The sequence below is a fragment of the Ischnura elegans genome, chromosome 7 (assembly GCF_921293095.1).
Source record: "Ischnura elegans chromosome 7, ioIscEleg1.1, whole genome shotgun sequence".
Lineage (NCBI taxonomy): Eukaryota > Metazoa > Arthropoda > Insecta > Odonata > Coenagrionidae > Ischnura > Ischnura elegans.
The window spans coordinates 57,098,124-57,115,590 of NC_060252.1; the positions used below are offsets into that span (position 1 = coordinate 57,098,124).

General features: G+C 37.7%; 1 protein-coding gene across 3 annotated transcripts in view; it reads left to right on the forward strand.

Moving 5' to 3' along the window:
- LOC124161840 (1-acylglycerol-3-phosphate O-acyltransferase Pnpla3-like) overlaps positions 1–17,467 on the forward strand; it is a 44,490-nt gene that overhangs the window by 15,576 nt on the left and 11,447 nt on the right. For all 3 annotated transcript variants that reach the window (XM_046538051.1, XM_046538052.1, XM_046538053.1), the window contains exons 2-7: positions 8,957–9,069; positions 13,493–13,612; positions 14,562–14,750; positions 15,902–15,985; positions 16,082–16,258; positions 16,675–16,850. In XM_046538051.1, the coding sequence (XP_046394007.1) occupies positions 8,957–9,069; positions 13,493–13,612; positions 14,562–14,750; positions 15,902–15,985; positions 16,082–16,258; positions 16,675–16,850 (859 nt within the window). The remainder of the gene's footprint in view (positions 1–8,956; positions 9,070–13,492; positions 13,613–14,561; positions 14,751–15,901; positions 15,986–16,081; positions 16,259–16,674; positions 16,851–17,467) is intronic.

The following is a 17,467-nucleotide window of genomic DNA, read 5'->3' on the forward strand; positions in this document are numbered from 1 at the left end:
AGACCCCGTATGGGAAAGTTTTTTTTGTATTGTTTATTTTTTACTAACTACAATTTTTAATGGAGCGAATAGGTCAACGGCGGCGTAAGAACGGTTCCAAATCAATTTCCAAATATTTATCGCTTTCACATCCACTTGCGAGCTTATTCGTGGAAATATTAATAAAACCATGTTGTGGAAGTTACTGAAATGTTACACTCCTGAAATGATAATATATTATATGTGTTCAAATTTGATACTTTAAAAGCCGGAACCCTTTCCTCCTTTATTTCATTGGCAGGACATGAAAAATATTTTTATGTTTTTAGACACGATTTTAAACTTCTCAATTCAAAAGTCCGCGCATTTGCCTACGTATAAATTGAATCTGAAAATTAAACGTATTACTTTTCAAAAGGCTCGCTATTTTTTACTGCTAAGAGTAGTAGTATAATTGTCCACAATGAAAGATTTAGTGGAGTGAACCCTGAAGTTATTAGTTGTATTATATCAAAGTAACATTAGAGCCAGATTATCGCTCATCAGGAGATTTTTAAGTCGACATGTTCAACTCACCCGTCAAAGGCTTTGCTGAAAAGTACTACTCTCTCCTATCAAATAACTTGTAAGTGATAAGCGCCGTATGCCTGAGTTATTAGTTCGCTCATGACGGTTGTTTTTGATGGTTTCCCTTTGTTTGTCCCTTCGTTCTAGAGCCGCGATAAACGTTTGTCTGATATTTAGGTGTTATTCATAGCCAAACACCCGCTGAGTTAACACTCCCCGATGAGGTGATGTTCGGCTTATACGCAATATGCCGCTAGACAAGGGATTTCTTTTGTTTACCATCCCATGATCCTGAGCTAACGTCGCGGTCTGCCTTATTGCCTGGGGAAAACCTGCATGACAAGCGTGATAACACATTCTGAACCGATTCTGGGCCATATGCTTGGTGTTTAATCGCCTACTGAGATCGTCCTTGGCAACAGGCGATAGTGAAATTCCTCTTTTCCACAGTAGATTAGTTATCTTTTTAAGAAAATGGCAACCGAATTTTCTCTCAAACATTTCTCTCCGCATCTATATCGCTGACGTCAATGCCTCGTGACTTGTTGGCATTTATTTCTTAATTGGAGGTTGGCTCTTTCTCACGTATACTGCTCGTAGCAATACGTTTGTTTGTCAGCAAGATTGGTACTACGAAAATGTCACTCAAAAGTCGATCAACCCACTTCTCGGTAACATGTTTCATCTATCGTTTGTCACTATTTAAGAACCTAACTTAAATTTTCGAAACCACATCATTACAAATATAATGCAACTTCAATTTTGTGATGATACCTTAATAATTACAGCTCATACGTGTCACTTCAGCAATAGTCGATTAGCAATATAGTGTGAGAGTTCAGGTTATTTCTCTTCTTAGTTATGATTTTAGCATAATTATGCATTTCGATTTGATTATTTATGAATGTATAAAAATTTTCCTTAATCATTCTCATAAAAATTATGCGAAGCATTCTCTTTGAGAAGATCAGCATTATAGTTATGACATGTGTCCCGTGGTATGCAGATAATTTTACTGAAAACTTCGAATCAACTATTTTTCGGCTGCTATAACGTAATTTTGTGCCATTTTCATTTGAATAACGGTGTTGGGGTGGCAGCCACGATTATGCGTGATGTCTGTGCGCCAATATCCTGGTTCCTCCCTCGTCGAAAAGAGAAGAATGCTCCAGTTTCTTTTTTCTCGAAAGACCTGGAAATTTCTTCCCTCTTCAGCGAATCTTGCTCTCTTATGAAAGTACCCATCAATGAGTGAGGACGCCCTCCTTTTCCCCTGAATAAGAGTTTTCACCCCCCTCCTTCCTCCGTGAACGGGTGAACGGTTGGCAGCATTGCCAGAGATACGTCTCATCCGTTCAGTCGTTGTACCTTGGCTCACCGCATTCCATTCTCACAGATGGCCGTGATCTTGTGCGTTGTATGCAATCGGTGATGACTGTAGCCAAGCAAAGTCGGCTGGCCACGCGCCGCGCCTCCAGATTGTGCTTATTTCCTGTTCCTTAGATGCTCTGGAATGCTCTTTTTTCCTTGTTTACTTTGCGGTATTCGAAGTTACTTGCCCCATAGCCTGATAGGTGCCGAGGCAAAATTTTTATCCGCCATTCCACGCAATGGCGAAATTGCATCTGCCTCTCATATTTCCTATTGCGCACGAGTGTGAATTATCCAATCGTTCTCGAGGAGAGTGAAGTACATGATTAAACGTGGACTACTCAACACTCATGGCAATGGAATTTACCCGTAGCAATGACAGTATCGCATCTGAGTTTTCTAAACTTAATGACCACGTATAATTACTTTTGTGCCAAGTCCGGGGCTTTCTGTAGAATTCCGTAGATAGTTATTTTCGTAATCAACTCCTACTTTCGACCATAAATTGAAATGCAGAGAATCACATCGTTGGTAATTGTATTTCTGGCCGTAGAATAGACAGTTGCCACCATATTATATCAAAGTAACATTAGAGCCAGATTATCGCTCATCAGGAGATTTTTAGGTCGACATGTACATCTCACCCGTCAAAGACTTTGCTGAAAAGGACTATTCTCTCCTATCAAATAACTTGTAAGTGTTAAACGCCGTATGCCTGAGTTATTAGTTCACTTATGACATAATTATGTTTCTGGCCGTAGAATAGACAGTTGCCACCATTCTTGACCCTTACTATGGTTATGTACTTAAAGTCATTTTTTTCAATATTATTTTAATAGACAAATTTTAGGCCAAGTTTTCCACACACAAGCAAGTTTTAGCACAAGCCCATATAAAATTGTGAATTGCTAATTGATATTTGAAAGATAGCGCAGTTACGGGCGATATTCGTGTGGCGCAGTACCATCGGCACATTTGAAATATTTCCAACCCCGTATCTCGAAGTAATCTTCTGAACTGTTGGGTCTCTTAAATCTCCGTTTTATGCCAGCCATTTGGTAAGTACGGTAACTCGCTCGTTAAAGCGATCGATTTGCCTCGAAGTGGCCCCTCGGAGTAATTATTTTCTTGTCCGGGGCAGATGTTTGCCGTTACTATCGCTCCTAGTCTTCCGGTCAAATGATCCGCTTTGGCTACGCCGTGTTTGCATGTTTACACCGCTTACGAAACATCCTGTCGAATGCGATTATGGGATAGAAAATGCATCACACGATTTCCCGCGCTGCCACCCGTCGAGTTTGGGAACATACTGGGAAATAATCATTCTCTAGCGGAGATGCTCTCATCGATTTATAGACCAAATGCTATTTGGTATCAGCAGATCATTTTTCGCTATAAGGGTATACAAAAATTTTCTCCATTATATTTATGTTGGTAAACAGCTTATTTAATACGCCGAGTTGTCTACCGAGGATTCGTAATGCATTTTATACTGAGCTGTCATTAATGGGACTAGATGGATACTCAGAATCCACTTCCAGCCAACCTAGCGCTGTTCAATATTGATTAAGTGCCAATGGATGAGTAATATCAAAGCTTCTGGAGTTAATGGGCCCTAAATGAACTCCTAAACAACAGAATGGACGGTGAAGTTGATTTTCCGTTGCTTCATTCTTGATAAAAATCATTACATTTGATTCCACTTAAAACTTAATGCGCACAATATAAAACTTTCATTCATGGATACTCTTCATTTCTTCCTTATATCATTAATACCTTACGGTGATGTTACCCGTGTTAGGGCATCATTTTAAATACATTACAACTCCTATATGGTACAATAACTTAAAATCTTCGAAAAAACCGTCCTGCCGCTTAGGTAATTTTATTCTGATGTTTTATTATGCTAAAATCTAAAAGGACGCTCTCATTCCAGTCGCCACTCTTGCCTTACATATTCTTACCTTATTCATCGTCGAATATTTTTGTTGGTTATTTAATCGTCATCGTATTTGATCTTCATCGTAAGATATCATACTTTTTACTTTATTTTTGAAATTCATAATTATTCAATGTAGTAGAATGTTTTATTCATTTATTATAACTTCGGGGAACAAGTTGACAAGGTTGCAAGAAAAACCGCGGAGCACAATCGTCAGGTTAAGAGACTGCCGTTAATATTTAACAAAGTTCTTTCTAGCAATGTCGTCTTCTTCGTCTATCTTTAGGCTCTATGTGACTTCGTTGTGCAGCTAAGCTAAAATCTTCTGTATCGTTTATTTTCCTTTATAATATTTTTAATCTCGCCAGGGCAATACTTAATTGATTCTTAGCATTGACTTTTAACTCTCCTTAGCAACTGACAATTGTATCCATTGCATAAAACCTCTTTATCTTTCAGTGAAAAAAATTGATTAAAAGAAATCAAATCTGTATGATGGCGTTCAAAGTTCTGAACTATGTGATTATATGGAGAGGTTTCTCAATGTTTTAAATTGTAATCTTTCTCGACATGGATGGTTCGTAAGAAACTCTTGCTGCGGATGACACTGTTTTCGCAATTTCTGCATCTTAGTCGAAGTTCTTCCCCCATTTTTAGATCGTCTAGATAACTTTGACTATGATAGATATGAAATGACTGTGAACCACTCAGCACAAGGGTCGTCATCTCCGAGATTATCCCATCCTGATGGAAGCCATATCTCGGCAATGAATGCATCCAGGCTCTGCTGAATTCAAAGGTCACGTTGAATATACTTTTTTAGAAGTAGCTCGGGTTTATATGTAGCATGTTGCACATGATATCAAGCCGTGATTGGTGACTTGCGTAAAATTTTCCTGTGACCAGGAATGAGAGGTTTGTCTATCAAATCATTTTATTTACGCTAGTAATTGAGAGTAAGAATTTACCTTATTTTTCGATTGCTTTTTTTGTGAGGGTGTTATATATTTTTGGTAGGATTTCACGAAGCTGAGTGGAGGCAATTTTTGAAGATAAATGACAACTTTACTTCATGTTTATGTGAGACAAGTATTTTTATAACCGCTTCCCACGGAATGATTGTTGGTTTCAGTTCTTTGTAATACCAATTCACCCCCTTCAATTTTTTGCGCCCTGGGGTCTTGCGAAAGTTTTGTCTGATCAGACTTATTATTATCAGCTGAGTGACACTTATGGCGAATCATTTGGTTGTATTCCTGGAGAGTTGCACGCACGTGGCGTTTATTCGTAGAATCATTTGCAGGCTTGTTGCCAGCACCGTTGCCGCCGACGTGTAGCGTTAAATGTGCTCGGCTGAGGTCACGGCTGTTCAAGGGTATTTCCACCCTTGACCGTTCGGCCTATGGAGGGTCGAGAGATAACTTAAGTTCGGATTAAATTAAGTCCCAATAATTTATGTTTCTCTTTCGCCGGATTGTTATTTAAAGGCGAAAGTCTATCATTTTCACATTCAGGCTTTCTCTCTTGATGTTAAAAGTGTGAAGAATAAATAGTGGCCATCTGTCCGTGCTGACATTGTCGTATTGAAAATCAGCCGATAAAATTCCCCATTCACACTAAATATGTCTTTTCTCCGACCACGATCTTTCATTCCGATATTTCGCGATGGTGACTACGAGAAGTAGAAAATTTTAAAATTAAAAGAATGGTTGGGAAGTACTGCCGCTTTATTGCTTATTCAAAGATGCTTTTTCCGTGAAATCTCTTAGCACATAGCTGATTCGTTTCAGTTCAGACCTTTTTTGGTGTTGAGGTGTGTTGCAATGATCTCTTGAGTAAATGAGGAATATAGTGTTCATCAAAAGCTTAACAATAATATCTAACAAGCGTATTGCTGCAAGATATAATATCCTTAAGAAAGTAGAAGAATACTTGTTCAATTAATTTACAAATTACTATCATTAAATTATTTTGATTCGTATTTATTTTAATTACTGAAGCGATCGACGCTTAAAACAATAGTTTTGTTACTTTTTCGGCATATTTCAAAGAATCATGGGTGAAAGTAATCCATCAGACTTTTTTTATCACTTCGAAGCATGAATAGACCAGAATGTATCCTGAAAACTGAACTTTATGAATGCAGTAATTCGAAATGCGTGATTTCCTGTGATAGTTTTACCTTTGTGCCTAGATGTGGCAGCAAGATAATCTCGATTGTGCAGACTTGATAATCCCTGTATGCTTTTGTCTCCACGAACGCAACTGGTGGTGAGAGATGGCGGAGATACAGAAATGACATCAAAGGCCTTCTAAAGGTCCTCCCCGGCGTCGGGGAACGTGGATCGCTTGCCGCGCCAACTCACCGTGTCGCAATTTAGCGATTACGTGTCCCGTCTGCCTTTTTTCTCCCTCGCTTGAGTCCTTGCCCTCTCATCTCCACCCTTGCTCCCCAGAACCGCATTTTTTTTATATCACGCAACATTTTAATGAAAGGTGATTCATGTCTTCGCCTTAAGAAAGCGGCCGTCCCTCTTTGAAATTTAATGATAATAAGAATAATAATAATCATTTATATAGTATTACAAAACGGTTATTTTCTGTTTTTCCGTCTATGTTCCTTAACCCTTTCTAACCCAGAGCTGTTTCTGGGAGAAAAAGTTTAAGATTTTTCATTTTGAAAACTTGAAAATTTTACACTCAATTATAATTATCCTGGCAGATTAATATTTCGTCATTAAAATTTACACTACAAAATAATATTTAGTTTTAATATCTCCTAAATAGAGCTGAAAGTTTAAACATTTTTGTAGTTGCTCAGAAGCAACTTTGGGTTATAAAGGGTTAATAATGCACCTACAGTGACAAATGAGGTTTCATTTTAAATTTTGATTCACCGGCTTCTGGCGAAAAATACAATCTCAAATTTCACTATTCACCCATTAATTTGATTTTTCCATGTCGATTACTTGCTCGAGGTATATCTACGCAAATTTATTTGTAAAATTAAAAAAAAGGTTCAAAAACCCGTTAAAGCCATAAATAGACCAAAGAAACTTAACATGAAGAGACAAAAATATTTAAATAAAATCATAGTGAAAGTGCGAAATTTCGCACGGGTTACCTAGTTTCATTTATTTCGCGAGCACCTGGCCCATTAGAATATTACTGTACATCACTTTTAACAATTTCGGAATCGATACTTGCATAAAATAAGAGAAAAAGAAAGAAATTCAAACAACCGCCGATGGTATGGAGATAAGTCAATATAATAAAATTGTCAACAAAAGAAAAATATCACACTGTAACCAAAGGATCGGACCAATTTACTTCAGTGCTTGAATACTATCACTCAGATATTTACGGGTTACAGGCCCGGCGCAGAATCTCCGGCGACAAAACCCCCTCCGACATAAGGCCCGACGACAAAACCCACTGAGGACATATGGCCCGGTGACAAAACCCCCTCAGGACATTAAGCCGCAGGGATTTTGTCTCGGGCCTTAGGTCGCTGGGGATTTTAGGAGCGGGCCTTTTGACTGAGACCCGATGTTTACTCTAGTACCCATTTTTTCGTGTGTGTTGTCGATAACTTTGATGGATGCTCAAATTCCCAGACGGATATTCCACCCAAGTGTAACGAGTACTATGCATTTGTTGTGGAAGCTACGTGCAAATTGTCGTCTATGGTGCCATATTCACCCTTAATCCCGTGTTTTATTCTTCGGGGTAGAGATTAGAGCGCAGTTGTCCAGCAGTCTAGTTCTCCGCAAACAGTGCAGTAACTGTTCAGGTTTTAGTTAGCATTTAATTCACATTTCATCGGTTTGTGAATTCTTTCATGAAAGCATTTCTAATTACTATAATGCCTTTTCGCTTAAGATCATACTCTACAGTACAAAGTAAAAGACTCTTAATGATGCGTCTAGCTTGCAGCTCCAGGCTGTACTTCGCTCGCTTGCTTCGATCGCTTGAATGTGGGTGTACGAAAATATTTCGTGGTTAACGAATATTGGCCAGCGATACAACCAAACAGGTTAAAATATCGCACATCTGTGATAAACTGCAAGGTATGCAAATAGATTAACTATAATTTGACAATAGTCTTTTTCTTTTTTACTATTAAGTATGAGGCTTTTCCTGCGTTGTATTTCAGTTTCCTGTTTGGGTTTGCTATATCTTTGCCGGTTACCTTGGTTTGGTTCTGCTTTTACGTATACTTTTTTCATGGAACACCTTTCATTGGCATTTGGCATGAGGTAGCAAACAGGGAATGCAGAAGGCGGTGATAAACTGAATTCCCATAATTTTATTCGGAAAAAAAGCAAGCGTGCCTCGGAATGTCTGCTTAAGCGTAAGGAATTCACGAATAACATCATAAATAGTGGAATGCGATCGAGGTTCAGTTTCGCAAGCTAAGAAAGGTCAGGTCTGAATCGCGCGTGGAGTCATTGTCGGCTTGGTTAATATTTTTATCATCTTCTGAGGCGATCTGGTTACTGGCACTTGACCTATTTTTATGATTTTTCTGACCTTCTCTTTCATTTCTCTACCTTATTGCTTGCCGACATTGTTTAGTCATTACATTTATTAATGTATAATCCGTCTTTTTCATCATTAATATTACTTATATACTTCATTAATCTTACGGTGGGCCAAAAATTACGTAAATTATGGGTTATAATCCGAAATAGGATTTATGGGAACAGGACATAGAATTCAGGGTGATAATGGTTTACTAATAAATAATTTTTTATTCAGTACTTTTATTTGCTGAATAATTTTCTGTTCCATTCAGGTGAAACAGTGTCAAGTTCAATGCATCATACATAACTATATCATCGTTTGAACGGATACATACTCTGTTAATGCATAGTTTTGGAATATAGAGTGCTCCATTTATGGTATGCGTTTGTAATACCTTTGGGGTCGTGTATAAGGCTCAACTTAGGCCCTTATATTCTGCTTGTGTTCATCTAAATTGGGGTCAAACTGATTTCTCTCTCGTGAATCGATGATTCAAGAATACTTTATGAATTATGTTCGTACACCGAAAGGAGGGATAACATTTAATGATTGGTTTTTCTATCTTTGCAGGTGAAATCACAAGCGATGTTCTCAGGGTAATCACCGTAGCTCGCTCCAAAACTTTGGGGCCTTTCAGTCCGTCTTTCAACGTGCAGGATGTTCTCCTGGAGGGATTGGAGAAGGTAAGTTCAACTTTTTATTCCTAGTAATCCAAAAACTATCGTTGAACTCAGGCCATTAGCCATATGCGTGGTCTCAAGTTGTTGTTGAACAGGTAACGCTGGTAATGTTCTTTCCCTAGCCAGTTGGCTTATTTACGTAACAAGTTTCTCGTGATCAATTGCTTTCATCGAGTATTGCTTGGGAAATTTCGATTATAACCCACGCAGCGAAGGCAGTAGACAAGTTTCTTATGTTCCTGCCATTAATATTTGAGTTAATTAAAAAAATACCTTGGTTTTCGTGGTGAATATGTGAGATGGTGTACTATTTAAAATTATGTCTTGTCTCTTGTTAATCATACAGCCCCAATTATAGACTTTTTTTATTGTCCAGACTTCTTTTCGGCTGAGAAATAAATTTGAATTGGAGCCCTAGATAATTTACCCATGTAGCGAAGGCAGCTGACAATTTTCATATGCTACTACCATTAATGTTTGAGTTATTTAAAAATTATCTTCGTTTAAATTCCCTACTTGATAGATTATTTTATGCGCTGTCACACTACTATTTTTCTCCTTCGGTTAGTGGAATGAATGTATATAACTTATGTAGGCCAGTTTATTTTAGAGTTTATCGCGTAGAATAATCAGTCGCCTTTCATATTCATGTATGATGAGTGGAAATTTGTTTTACGGCTCAAATTAGTAAAATTCCCTTGGCCATGGGGATAAATATACCGTGATTGTGGAAGTATTTTTTATTTTGTTAATAGCTCTATGGCTCGTATGTAATGATCGTTGGTATTTACAGCGAGTTAACTCCATTATTTTGAATATTCTTCATCTAAAAAGACCTTTTTGTTATTTGCTTAATCTCGATAATTGTCAGCAAGATCTCGACCCGGTTTTATTGAATGTGGGAGGCTTGTCTGAATGGAATCGAATGATCGAATATGGGAGGACATATCAGTCCATTTCGGCCTTATTTATTTTGTCTTTCTTTGCGACGAATCAGTCAGTTTAAATTTACGTTATCATGTTATAACTTTGATGGCATTTAAAATACGCCTGTTTTGACATTCACCCATCACTAAAATTTAACACATGATAATATACTGCGGTAAAATTTTCGTACTTACGATACAGGAAAACGTTGACAATGGTTGTTTCACATTTCATGAAAATTCCAGGATGATTTCTCAAGTTACAAATGAGTAATTCTTCACGAAATAAACCGGACTAGCGGAAATGATTCGAACTCTTACATCATGCTTCGTATGCTTCTGCAGTGTTTAAAATACTCGGGCGCTGTAAAAGAGCGTATAACCATGTGCATGTTGAAGGGAAAGTTTTGGACATAGTAACGTGTACCCGTAGTGGAAATGGTTTGCCATGAACCGTTGTTCCGTCGACTCATATCCGGTGGGGTCTCGTCTTCATTTGAGGCGTACGTTTCCCGCCGTACATCGAAGAAATACTTCAAGCGATAAGAGCTGAAAGGATATCCTTCAAACCTCTGTTGATTGATCCTTTGTTGGATGAGCGTGCACATTCTTAAAGGCAGCCAATCTGTCCTCCGTTATCTGTCGATTGGCCAAAACACACGCCAATAGGATCATACGATGTCTCTCTGACGTATCAGCTACCTCCCGCTGGTTCAGACCCATTAATCTCTGGTTCTAGGCCATGTTTTTCCCTCACTTTATTAGTGGGGTCCGATACTACGTCGTATACGCGCTGATAGAGCTTTATCTTCCTATTAGCGTCCATGATACAATCGCATTAACAAGTTTATATTTATTTTTTTACTTTTGAGTGCAAATTATTATATGTCGTGGTGCATTGACTGGCCGAAGGAGGAGTACCTGTTCTTTATGGTACCTGCTCTAAATCGAAAAATATTGATCATTCCAAAATCTCTATTCTTCCGGTCGTACCGGGTCTGGTTGTTTGTTGATGACAACAGTTTCGCAAGAACTGCTGCTAGCGTATTCGGGTCGAAGATGATATGCCGTATGCATTTTAATGAAGGCGACAAGTTTTCCCTAGTTTAAATGTGCTCATCCAACGATTGTGTAGCCGTTCTGAGTTGCGACGGTAATTTATTTTGCTATCCATTCATCAATGTTGGCGTAATTATGAATTGTGCAGCATGATTTAGTTTTTCCTATGAGTAGTGTACAATAAATTCTGATGAGAAACGCTGCTCTGTATCTACTTGATAGCTTTTTGTCGTTGCGCTTGACCGAATTTACAGCTGAAAATTTTATCATACAGTAGCAAGCTAAACCCTTATCATATTTTATTGTTACAGTTAACATTTCTTTAGCAGTAATAATATTTCTATTGTGGCCGTAAAACTAATTTCCTTTTATTTACGTTTCATTTTATCGGTATTATTTGCATACCTTGTGGTTTATTAAATGTGCGCAATACTATAACCTGTTTGGTTTTACAATATTTTGAAAGAATGAACGATATCTGTACTCCCACAATCAATTGGTTGAAGCTGGGCCTAGAGCTGCTAGCTAGACGCATCACTACTCCAGTAGCCTGTCTCATTTCGTGTTTTCGGGATATTTATGCTCTAGTAGTCATACTATTTGGCCCGGGCAAATATGAACTTGTCCCGTCTGTGAGTGTACGTGACTGTTTAAGTTTACTCGACTGTTCCCCCGTCCACCAACCAGGGACACACCCCTCCCACACCCTCGGATGCGTCCTCCGGTCACCCTTGATTCGTGGTCCTCTGGTCTTATCTCGTCCCCTCGAAGGGGCTTGTCGTGTTTGGCCGTCTCTATGCTCCTAAGGGTGAAATGAATTCCTTCGTCTTATCTGTGACTTCGGCCGTTTTCCCTCCCGGGGTTTTCTCTCATGTTCTTGTAAACGCTTTCTTTATCTCCGGTTTTCGCTATACACAAATTCTGCACCTTATATAGTAGAGATATTCTCATTGTTGTGTTTTTTTCGACAGTCCAGCTTTAGTGAATGATAAAAATTAGATATTTTGTCGACTTTTTCTTTTAATGCTTAAGGTAAATTATTTAATTATGTATTATTTATGTACGTGCTAGTATTAGCGTCTTATGCTGCAGTGCCAAATGGGACACGCGGCGAAAAGTCTGATAAAGGCGATTACCGCAAATCATTTTCCGTGCACGTATAAATAATCGTTTGTCGGCATCTAAAGGTTTTGGAATTCAGTATATAATGGGAAAGTATTTTTAATGGAAAAATTTAATACGGTTAAGCCTGAAGTCATGAGTTACTTTCAGTTTGAAGGTTGAGAATCCAGAACCATACACATTATTGTTCTGATCAAGAGAAAAAAAAACTCAGGAGTGTTTGCTGGACGAAAGTGAAAACTGCGTGGTACCTCCATTTATTTCATTCTTCTCGATTTCATTCCGACGGCTCCTCTCTTCGCGAATATGCTCTGACCCACATTTCTGATCGAATGGTTTTTCTATTTAAAACCTCCTCTTCTTTTTTTGTGAGTGGTAATCTTTGTGGCTTGGCGTTTTGGCGTGCGATATCGTGCGACTGTTATGTTGTTCTTGTCTCTTGTCGCGTGCGCGCGACAACCCTCAATTTGGAAATCTCAGGAACACTCGATCGGCTTGTTAAGATGGCGGCGCGGCGGTCGGGGAAGAGGAGCTGTTGTCGGAAGAGGAACGCGATGGGGTGAGGAAGGCTGGAAGGAGGAAGGAACTAAGTCAAGGTCACCTGTTGAGCTGCTCCGAGTCTCCCGCTGCGAGGTTATGCCGCTCACGCAAGAGTGAAGCGAGCCTCTGAGCCATTCATTCGCACTCCATTTTAGCTCTTTTTAGCATGAGTACTTAAAAACCGAGCAGATATCGCTAGGGAAGTTGGCTGATTTCAATTTTCAGCAAAACGTGATGAGAAAAATAGAAGTATGTGGTCGTGGCTTAACATTCATTTAAGCTTGTATCTAGTAGTAAAGGTAAAGATTTTTCGTCTCATTTTCCTCAATTAGAAGCTTATAAACCATTATTTCTTTTCTCCACAATTCTTCGTAAAGTACATTTATGTTTTGAACCAATACCTATTAACTAATATGGATTAATTGTTTTGACCCACAATTTTTCAAAAACTTGATGTATGTGTTTTTAGCTGTCGTCAAAACGACTTTTTAAAAATGCTACATCTAACCTTTCTTCAAATTTTTTTAACTAGTGACTCCCCCTGAGTTCAAAAAATTTTTATTAATCACCAAGATCACACTAATTTCTTTCCTATATTAAAATTTCCTATTTTAAAGCATATAATAGGAGTTTATTTTCAATAAGTTTGAGCATGATAAATTGATTTAAAACTTTTTACAAAATATTTTCCACACTGATCTACTTGGAGTAATGATTGTTTATTTATTAATTAAAGTTTCCTTTTCCCTTAAGTTCATTGGTTCTCCCTTGCATTCTAGGTGTTGCCTGAGGATGCTCACATCCGAGTCAGCGGCAAGCTGCATATTTCCCTCACGAGAGTCTACGACGGAAGAAATGTGATTGTTTCCCATTTCACGAGCAAGGAAGATCTCCTTCAGGTGAGTGGGATTTCAATCGAGGATCCCTTATTTCATGTAGCTTTTGGGCTTGCCTGTAACACAACTTCCCATGTTGGAGAAATTTGTATTCATTTAAGAAACTACTCCCTCACACCAGGTTCATAGACAGGGGGATGGGTTTTGGTAGCTGCAGCCCCTATCCCTTGTGGTGACTACCAACAATACATCTTCTGAAGAGACCACTAGCCCAGGGGTGTCTATCCTCAACCCTCCATTTTTTTATAAAGTTCATTTCTAAATGTCTATCAACAACGATTAATTTAATTTTAAGCTTTAGTCATGCAAAATATATAACTGCTTCAATGAAATGTATGTGAAATCATAGCAAAATATTAGTAAAGGCTGGTCCCCCTTCTCTTCCCTGAAACAAATTTCCAGGGTAGTCCTCTGCCATGTTCCCAATGTCTCACCCTTAGTTTTTTCTTGTGTAATCTGTATCCCTTCAATAGATTTCATTTATTCATGTTGGTTTTCTAAGAGTTAGTCGATACTTGTGCTAGATATTCTATAATTAGCCTTGGTCTTCTCTTTCTAGCATAGAGGCATCATTTACTAATAATTACAGTTTGACTCCTTCAATAAAAAATTAAATATTTCTCAAAGCCATATTTGATCTTTTATAATATGCAGTTTTACTAGTTTGGCTTAATCTAAATATCTTTAGAAAGCAAAACTTTTCTTCGCTGCAATCTGATGGATGCAATCAGTGACTTTCAGCTCAGCCTCAAGTTTTTTCTTAAAAATCAGAATTTCTCTAACTCTTTCACGTAACTATACTTAATTGTTACTTTTTTAATTCAATATTGTATCCCCATCTAAGTTGCAGTATTATTTTAGTACTCAAATTTGGTTTGATTTGAACTGATTTTTACTGATCTGACTTGCCTTACAATTTAATTTATTTCATGTTTAAATTCTTACATTTCAGGCCCTCCTGGCTAGTTCCTTCATTCCAATGTTCTCTGGTATCCTTCCTCCTCGTTTCCATGGAGTCAGATACATGGATGGTGGCTTTAGTAACAATCTGCCTACTTTGGATGAGAACACAATCACCGTCTCTCCATTCTGTGGAGAGAGTGACATTTGCCCTAGAGATCTCTCATCTCAACTTTTTCACGTAAGTTATTTCTCTTGGTTGAAGGTAGTGAATTACTATAGAAAAGTGTCTTTTATAATTAGTTTCAAGCACAGGAGAATTTTGACTTCCTGTCCTACTTAACCCTTTCCTGCCGGCGCCTACAATAGGAAAATGTTTTGCATGCTACGAAGTAGCATGAGAATATTTTAAACCTCTCTGTACGGAGCTCTTTTTTGGGGGTGAGTTGCCTAGGAATTTTTGTCCCTCAGATTTGGGACCCAGTCCAGTGGCCTGTCCCTTACCACGGCCACTGGACTTCACCCTTAGGCCCCATCATAACACGAATCCATGGTCAACTTACTGCATTACCAGTATTTTTTTCAACCAAACATTGTGTTTGATTTTCAATAATTCACTCTTCTAAAAGAATTACTTACATTTTTTTAAGCTTTGTGGTATTTTAAATGGGTTTTTAGCATTAATAAATACAAAGTCAATACGAAGTAATAAGTCTGGAAATCTTTAAATGAAAATTTTAACGCTAAAATTTCATTTTAAAATCGCTTTCACAAAGAACAAAACAAAGAATACATTTCATAGTATTAAAAAATGGTTGTATGCGCAAAATATATCAATGAAAAAATTATTTACAATATAACCACCTCGCAACGGATTCCTGCAGCGAGGATGATCATAAATGAGTGGGAGGGTTGAGCTTAATTGCTGAGGAGTGGCACTAAGGGCTTTCTAAGCTGGGTCTCAGGCCAGGCATGAATGCATCCAACAGTTGCTACCTCAGCGGTCACTTCCACTCCCACGCATTGGCCAGAGCGGACGTCCAGTTGTTTGCATTGAAAAATCTGCGACAGTTACACCCGACGTCAGGTGCATGTATGAAAATGCCCGTCAGCTCCACCTGGCATCCGGCACGAAAAGGTTATTATTGAGTGTACTCTATAATAATGTGCATATACCATTCAACTATTTGTAAAAACGAAAATGCTACAGTTTTCGGGATCCTACAAGAAACAGGACTTACCTTTTTACTCCTTGCATTCATTAGTTAATTACTGTTTCTGCATTTTATTTTGACAAAATTGCATATAGATGATGTCAGTTAAGGTTTGCTGACTGTTTTTTTATGTTATGCCATTTTAATAATAATAAACTCAATGTGTTTCTTTCAACAGGTAAATGTGGCAAACACCAGTATTGAATTATCCAAGCAAAATATTTACAGGTTTACCCGAATTCTATTCCCACCAAAGCCCGAGGTAAGTTTATATCCCCGTAAATGTTCTAATAATGCTGGTGTAATTGATAAGAATAGATGATTAACCTGTTTCATTTCACTTTTTTCCTGCTTACAGGTGCTATCCAATATGTGCAAGCAAGGCTTTGATGATGCTCTTAGGTTTTTGCATAGGAATAATTTAATTAACTGCACAAGGTGTTTGGCTGTCCAGTCAACATTTACAATGTCAGAAACACTTGATGAGAATTTTGACTTTGACCCTCACTGCAATGAATGCAAGCAGCATCGCCAGGTGAGTGGCCCAAAAATAAAAATCATTGAACTGTTTGTAATTTATGCTTGGAGCTGTTGTGATTATGAAAAAATTTCCTAATTTCAATGCACATGCATATAATTTTTTTTTTAATTGGGTAAAATATATCCAAATTCAGAGATAATATATTTGTAAATTAAATAAGAATCGCCTCCTCCTCTTTTTCCCATGTTTGTGTGGAAAAACAGATAAATGCTTAGAAGCAGAAATTGACCACGATGACCATAAAAAATTTAAAGTCATTTAATTCTATGGGGGTGTAAGCAGAAGTTATGCATTTCTTGTTGCTAAAATTTGGGAATTTGTTTGTCTTTCTCTTCTGCTGTTATGTTAGCGTTGTCAACAAAATGTTATTAAATTCACTGATTTATATCCTATATTTCTTCGTCCAATAGGAGGCACTGGTTGCAAACCTTCCAGACACTGTGATGACCATTTTCCAAGAAGCCATTGATTCTGCCAACAAGGGAATCATTAATTGGGTGTTCAAGCATAGGGGGATGAAAATTCTCTCTATTCTCAGCCTTCCATGTATCTTGCCTGCTGACATTGTTTATGCTACGTACACAAAGTGAGTGAAATTCTCATTTTATTGCCTGATAGCATGCTCAGTCTGCTTTTCCCCTATTAATTGCTTAAAAATTTTAATTGATTTCCTCTTTATATGCTGTAAAAATATGTGCACCAATTATGGAACTAAGAAGTATTTACTGCTTTCAAATTCTAATTCTTTGTTGCTTTATTCTGGTCCATTTAGCTGAATCCTTAGGTATTTATTTAACTAGCTAGTTATTCAGTAGTTTCCATTCTTCACAGAGTTTATTTTTGTGACTTATATCATGCTTTTTTTCTTTATTGTAAATAATATTGCTGAAAGAAATATTTGCTTGATTTCCAAAAAATGGGACTAATTATCACTGAAACGATCGTTAGAAAATCTTTTGGGAGGTTATAGATAGTTTGGATCGCTTCAATTTTACCTATTTAATCATACATATTGAAATGGTTAGCAAAAATTACTTCCCACCAATGACCGTCATTGGCTTTGATAGCTGTTCTCATCCTATGCTCCAATGAAGAAATCATAATGAATATTAGTTAGTTAATTTCTTTGCAATTCCAGTTTCGCTTGTCTTTTAGGTGCCCTGTCAACCATTAATAAGAAATATGTTGAACTCATTTCCTGTT